At 42.5% G+C, this 7500-nt stretch overlaps 1 protein-coding gene across 1 annotated transcript in view; it reads left to right on the plus strand.

Moving 5' to 3' along the window:
* Positions 1-7500, plus strand: part of tgfbr1b (transforming growth factor, beta receptor 1 b) — a 27496-nt gene that overhangs the window by 19165 nt on the left and 831 nt on the right. Inside the window, exons 4-9 of the mRNA XM_043225820.1 lie at positions 1135-1365; positions 2270-2437; positions 3621-3777; positions 4679-4803; positions 4893-5023; positions 6404-7500. The exon at positions 6404-7500 is cut by the window's right edge and continues 831 nt beyond it. Coding sequence (XP_043081755.1) covers positions 1135-1365; positions 2270-2437; positions 3621-3777; positions 4679-4803; positions 4893-5023; positions 6404-6529 — 938 coding nt within the window. The 3' untranslated portion in view covers positions 6530-7500. The remainder of the gene's footprint in view (positions 1-1134; positions 1366-2269; positions 2438-3620; positions 3778-4678; positions 4804-4892; positions 5024-6403) is intronic.

Raw genomic sequence — 7500 nt, forward strand, 5'->3', positions numbered from 1 at the left:
GCTTTCACAACTGAAATCTAAACTTCAGAAAGTGTTATTTTAGTACGTTTTAATTAACGTTTGAAGTAGTTTCTAGTTTAGATATTCTCTATTTTCAGTTATTCCTCATTTTGTTCATTATTTATATTAGTTTTAGATTTTTTTGAACACATCCATTCAATCTAAATGAAAGTTGTATAACCCTGGATAAATCCATGTTGATAATATTTCTTCTAGTGTAGATTTTAGATCACTCAAGAAATCCTGTCAACAAACAGAAACTGTGCAAAATATTAAATAAATCCGTGTGACAGAATCCTGATCAAACCTTAGGAATACAGACCGGAGTAAAGCGGTAAAGTCTGCTCTTTGTAACAGAAGAAACTCTTTAAAGGTGTGGAACTGAAATTGAAGTGAAAGATGAAAATAACTTCCTGTCAAGAAATGAATATTCCTCTGCTGATTTGAAATGGCTCATGTATTTATGTCTGTGCAGACAGACTGTGAGAGTTATGTTACCTCAGTTATGTTGTCATGACGACTCAGTCAGGTCTCTGTATACTCCAGGCTGTAAAAATGTCCACTCGTTCAGTGTCCTGAGCTTCTATTGGTCAAGCTGCGGTGAGCCGGGCTCTGATTGGCTCTCGCTGACCCCCTGCTGTCTCTAGGGCTTCCCAGAACACACTGCGTTCGGCTCCTAATCACTGTGTTTCTGAAGAGTCCCTGAAGACCTTTAGTGTAAAGAGTTTCTGAAGCTCTGGATGAGACACAGAGGTTAAACTACTGCTGATTTATTACTGCCCTACAAACACACACACACACACACACGTAAATACGTCCTCCCTCTCTCACACACTAACACACACACACTCTCACATACACACACACACACACACACACACTAACTAAAATGAAATGAAATTGATCAAAAGTGACAGTAAAGACATTTCTAATGTTACAAAGGTTTCTATTTCAAATAAATGCTTTCTATTCATCTGTGAATCCTGAAAAATAAAATGCTGCTTAATCAAACTAATCAAATAACAATTCATGAGAACTGATTGATTTACTGGTTTTAGTTTCACTAAAACAGGTTTCATCACACTTCTGAAGGTGAAATGACACTGTGTGTGTGTGTGTGTGTGTGTGTGTCAGGTCTTCCTCTGCTGGTGCAGCGGACCATCGCCAGGACCATCATCCTTCAGGAGAGCATCGGGAAGGGCCGCTTCGGGGAGGTGTGGAGGGGCAAGTGGAGAGGAGAGGAGGTGGCCGTCAAGATCTTCTCCTCCAGAGAGGAGCGCTCCTGGTTCAGAGAGGCTGAGATCTACCAGACCGTGATGCTCCGGCACGAGAACATCCTCGGCTTCATCGCCGCCGACAACAAAGGTGCATGCTGGGAGCGCTCGGTCGCCGCACAGATGCATGTTTCCCTCTAATATCTCTTAGCGTGTTTCTGCTGATGGTTTGATGTCTCATTAGGAGATCAGCTCAGCTGTGCGTGTGATCACCCGTACTCTATTTAGTATTCATTCTGCTGCTGTTTATTTACTTATAAGCAAAATACATTAAGAAGTTCATAATAATTGCTTCAGCAGAGTTGTGCTGTGGTTAATACAAAACATTTTAAACAAAAAAGCGTTCCTGTGTAATACATTAAGCGTAACGACTGGTAAACATTAAAAGTGTTATTAAGTGTGCATACAGGTATTCATGAGATGCATTAAAAGTCATCATTAAAACTACTTTTATTACGTATTATACATAAAGGCTTTAACTAACGTCTTACCAACATTTTTAATTTAGAAAATATGATTCTGAAAGCTAGTAACAGTACATCTATTTTAGAATAGAATTAATATCACAATAGATATAATCATCTTATTTGTAAGGAAACTAACCTAATACCTAACGTTCTGGAACACCAAACCTGTCATGAGGGTCGATATTCATCATTTAGATTCATACATTATAAATAATCTGGTTGGTTCTGATCGGACACTATCTGTCTGAGATACAGCTGGTAGACATCTGGAATCAGAGGGAGCAAAAAAAATCTAAACTTTGAGAAAACCTCAGAAGCTGTCCAAATGAAGTTCTTAGCTGTCTATTACTAATCGGAAAGGACGTTTTGATTATATATTCACGGAAGGACAAAGTATTTATTTAATATCCTAAGCATGTATTGTTGTCTGTTGCTACGAATATACACCAGTGACAGATAATTATAATACATGACAATAATGTCAAATAAATCCAGCTGTGTGAATGTTTGAGTGTGTTCTGCTCTCAGATAACGGCACGTGGACTCAGCTGTGGCTGGTGTCAGACTATCACGAGCACGGCTCGCTCTTCGACTATCTGAACCGCTACACGGTGACGGTGGAGGGCATGATCAAGCTGTCTCTGTCCACCGCCAGCGGCCTGGCTCACCTGCACATGGAGATCGTGGGGACGCAAGGTCTGTGTGTTAACTACCAATCAGAGATGAGATGAGTTTGTCTGCATTGTGTGTGTGTGTGTGTGTGTGTGCTGTGTGTGTGAGTGTGCTGTGTGTGTGTGTGTGTGTGTGTGTGTGTGTGTGTGTGTGTGTGTGTGTGTGTGTGTGTGTGTGTGTGTGTGTGAGTGTGTGTGTGAGTGTGCTGTGTGTGTGTGTGTGTGTGTGTGTGTGTGTGTGTGTGTGTGTGTGTGTGTGTGTGTGTGTGTGTGTGTGTGTGTGTGTGTGTGTGAGTGTGCTGTGTGTGTGTGTGTGTGTGAGTGTGTGTGTGTGTGTGTGTGTGTGTGTGTGTGTGTGTGTGTGTGTGTGTGTGTGTGTGTGTGTGTGTGTGTGTGTGTGTGTGTGTGTGTGTGTGTGAGTGTGCTGTGTGCTGTGTGTGCTGTGTGTGTGAGTGTGCTGTGTGTGTGTGTGTGTGTGAGTGTGCTGTGCGAGTGTGCTGTGTGTGCTGTGTGTGTGTGTGTGTGTGTGTGTGTGTGTGTGTGTGTGGTGAGCGTCTGTATCTGAAACACATTCATGAGATATTAGCAGGAAACCCCTCAGTCATGATGAACAGCATCAAAATATCAGAGGAGGTTAAAACTGTGGGAAAGTGCTGGAAATGAATCAAATCTTGAGATATCATGCAAGGTTTTATTGGGATTTGAGTGTATTTTTTTAAACACATTCATGAACACAATTGTTTATTTTGAGAAATTCTCACCCGTTAATTACCAATGACTAATTATTTCAAAATATTTAAAGGCGTATTATAATGTTTTCTTTTTTTATGTAAAATGTAATGATGTTTGTACATTTCTATTTAATCAAGTGTGATTTATTGAATGGATGATTAGCTGATTCTCAGATTAATAAAATCATTTCATTTGGTATTTGTCAACATTCAGAACACAACATATATATATATATGTCATGTGTATATTATTTCTAAATTAATGTAAAACATCATTAATAAAAAGATAGCTTCTTATTTTTTCCATTCATACCGTTTTCCTCTGACTCCAGCTCGCTCTAGTCTTTTCTCTGTTTTCTTTTTAGTCTGTCTATCATTTAGAACCGTACTGTGTTAGTAAGAGAGCCGAGTCTGAGTCTGTTAAAGGACTGGGTGTAAGCGTGAGCTGATGGTGAAGCGCTCTCCTTCTCTCTGCAGGGAAGCCGGCCATCGCTCACAGAGATCTGAAGTCCAAGAACATCCTGGTGAAGAAGAACGGGACGTGCTGCATCGCTGACCTGGGTCTGGCCGTCCGTCACGACTCCGCCACCGACACCATCGACATCGCTCCCAACCACCGAGTGGGCACTAAACGGTGCTGACCGCCCTCCACAGCACACACCTAGTGCTAAATACATGAGCTGAAGATTAAAGAGGAGGCACAATGAAGACAGGAACTCAAACTATTAATAGACGCTATATAGACATTAAAAAACAGCACTTGAAAATGAAACACAATTGATCATTTAATAGCATCTCGTTGATACTAAAACAGCAGGTTAAACGGAAAGAATTCATTTTGGACATATTCATGTATTGCATTTAATTTATTCCTTACATTTTCTTGAAAATGTCTTCAATTGTGTGCCAATTCAATTATTAAATGAGCAGGTGTTTATAAGTCAGAAAGCTGTCCTCCAGCAGAACCTCTCTGGATGGATCCGCTGCCGTTAGCTGAGAACCAGAGCGGTTCAGATCGTCCAGACTGTGTGTGCTGAGGACTCTTCTAACGCCTTTACTTCCTCTGAAACATGTTCCTGTCCATTCTCCAAAACATTTAATGACACGAAGAATTGCATTTGCAAAGAATAGTAAAAATAGTAAACTTTTAACTAGAATTAAAGCAGTTCATGCTAAAATAACACGAATGCACTTGTTTTTGAAGAAAAAATACAGTATTGATCTAAAGCTACTGCTTTCATTCACATAGAGAGCGTCTACATTAAGACAGCGTGTGTGTGTGTGTGTGTGTGTATCACTAAAAACACTGAGACGTTCTCGCTGTGCTTCTGTTAAATTCAGTTGTAATTACATATTGATTTATTCCTCTAAAGCGGCTGATTTCCTCCGTTTCCCGTCTCTTGGTGAAACTGAAAATGCTGAAGGACAATAAAGTCAACCTTCAGAAGGACCTTGTTTTTGGATCAAAGGGGCATAAAGCTCTGGATTGTGATGTTGCTTTGCTTCGACAAAAGTAATAACTCCCCCTTGCACAGGTACATGGCCCCGGAGGTGCTGGACGACTCAATAAACATGAAGCACTTCGAGTCGTTCAAGAGGGCAGACATCTACGCCATGGGGCTGGTCTTCTGGGAGATTGCCAGCAGATGTTCAATCGGAGGTATTATCAAGAGCCTGAACATGTGCGTGATCTTCCTGTTCTGTGGTTTCAGACTCATCGTACCTAAAGCGAAGGCTGTTTTCTTGCAGGCATCCATGAGGACTACCAGCTGCCGTACTACGACCTGGTTCAGTCGGACCCGTCGGTGGAGGAGATGAGGAGAGTGGTGTGTGAACAGAAGCTACGACCCAACATTCCCAACAGATGGCAGAGCTGTGAGGTGAGAGCCCGAGCGGACAGCAGTGTTTTAACATCAGAGGCCGTGACGTCACGTGCGTTATCGCCGCCGGCGACCGGCCTCTGCGGCCACGCGGTTGTCACGGCGACCGCCACAGCCCTAGAAACACACGGGTTTTACAAAACCTCCCATACATCACAAACAAGATTCTGCGCTTTCATGAGGCGGTTGAAAAAAGTTCTTCTGTAAGGATTCGTTCAAACTCCTGCTTGGTATAAATGACTTATCACCAGAAGCAAAGCATTAACATTCATTCATGCAGACTCCTCAATACTTCACAATACAAACCTGTAGAGGAAGCACAGCTATACACGGCATGGATGGGATTTTTTCCCTCCTCATTTATAACAAAAAAGTTTCAGCTTTTATTTTCCTTTTACGTGCTGAAATAGATACCGTTAAGTGTAATGAAATGATCCATCATCCTCCGTTTGTCTTCAGCATCTGTTCATAAAGACAAGCGTCTGACGTCGTCTGCAGTAAAGTTTGAACTTACGATGCCTTAAGTGACGGATCGATCTTTATATTGAGTATAATGCAAGACAATCAGCTCCTTTTTTTAAAGTGATGCACCGATTCCTGGCTGAAGCTGAACAACATGAAACACTGGACCGAAGGCTGAACACGATTTTTTTAGCATTTTTCCATATATATTGCTGCTTTTTTTCACACTTCCATAAATTAAATTTTCCTTTTTTTTCCTGTTTTGTCCAGAAAAAAATCTATTACAAAACAACAATTTAATAGTATTACTTAAAAATCATAGTTTCTTAAATAAACTGATAGCCATTTTTGAGACCCCCTTTATATATATATCTATAATGTATGTTTTTTTTATAGATCAATAAAGTTAATTCTCTTCGCAGCGGTGAGGTCCTCTGTCTGTCGGGCCCCGGGCCCCTCGGAGGAGATGTGTGTCTGGTTCAGATCACGTCCACACACACTTTCACTGCTGCTGGGATTCTACCTGGCTTGAGCAACATTCAGACAACATTTACACAATGTTTATGGTTCTTCAAGAAAACACACAGTTACTTTCAAACAGCATTCCTGTCAGATTCATCCCTGTATATTTTTATCTGACACTAGACAGATGCAAACACACAATATTATAATTCTACCTAACGTTTAAACAACGTTTCTGCAACCTGTGACTAAAGATTTCATTCTTATTAACCTTTCAACATTAAAACGACATTTCTGCAACTGTTTATTATTTATTATTTTATTTATTTTCACTGCAAATTGATGCAAACAAGATGTGTGTCTGTGTGTCTGTGTGTGTGTGTGTGTGTGTGTGTGTGTGTGTGCGTGTCTCTGTGTGTGTGTGCGCGTGTCTCTCTCTGTGTGTGTGTGTTCCAGGCCCTGCGTGTGATGGCTAAGATCATGCGTGAGTGCTGGTATGCTAACGGAGCGGCCCGCCTGACGGCCCTGCGCATCAAGAAGACGCTGTCTCAGCTCAGCCAGCAGGAGGGCATCAAGATGTAGAGCGCAGCCCCTTCCCATCATCACCGGAGACACAGCACTTTCACAGACGCCTTCCAGAACAGACTCGCTCACGGAGCGCCGCGCGGAAGACGCCGCCTGTCTTTATTTATAGTTTGAGGTTTGCCGTTTCCGTGGGACCTCGTTTGCACCTCGCGTTTAATTTCCGCTCATCGCTGCAGCTCTTCAGGTCGGCGTGACTTTATACATGTTTTCTGTTTTTTGCAAAAACGAACCTGGACACGACCTCATCCAGTCTTGGCGACATATGCAATACAGAAGAAACCTCTCGACTTTATATTTTTACTGCTCTGCTACAACGACTACGATAACAACCATGCCTTCCAAGCCAGGTGTTACCAGAAAGTGCCACTGCTTCCAACCAACTAACCGACCCGCCCGACTAACCCGCCTGACCCGCCCGGCCACCCGGCGTGTGCTGGGCTCTGCTGGGCTCTGCTGGTGCCATCCTTCATTCTCTCTGCAACAACGATCAACCTCTTCATGACCGGCCGGAGGTCTCCGAGGTGGCCAGGCGTCAGCAGCTCACTCCCGGAGGAGAGGGGTGTTTCCCAAGCCATAGCTTTTACAACATTTTGTGGCGACTTTTTCTAATAGAATGTGCAAAATATCGAGGACTGCTTTGAAACTCTTTGGAGCGAGCCTTAAGGGACCAACGTGGAGCTGGAGAGTGTGTGTGTGTGTGTGTGTGTGTGTGTGTTCAGAGATGTAGCAGTGCTTTGCTGTCTGGAGGATCAGAGCTGAGGGACGCTCAGAGGTCAGCCTTTGTGCTCGAGAACCTGTTTTAGCAATTCTGGTAAATAAGTCAAAAATGGTCATTACGCATTAGACTGGGATCGGGGAGGATTTCCTTTTATTTCAGTGTTTTGTAAAAACGCTTACACTACTAGTCAGACGTTTAACACTCCTAAAGACCACCTGAAACAGCTCCTTTCTGTGTGAGTGTGTGTTGA

This window comes from Puntigrus tetrazona, chromosome 24 (assembly GCF_018831695.1).
Source record: "Puntigrus tetrazona isolate hp1 chromosome 24, ASM1883169v1, whole genome shotgun sequence".
NCBI lineage: Eukaryota > Metazoa > Chordata > Actinopteri > Cypriniformes > Cyprinidae > Puntigrus > Puntigrus tetrazona.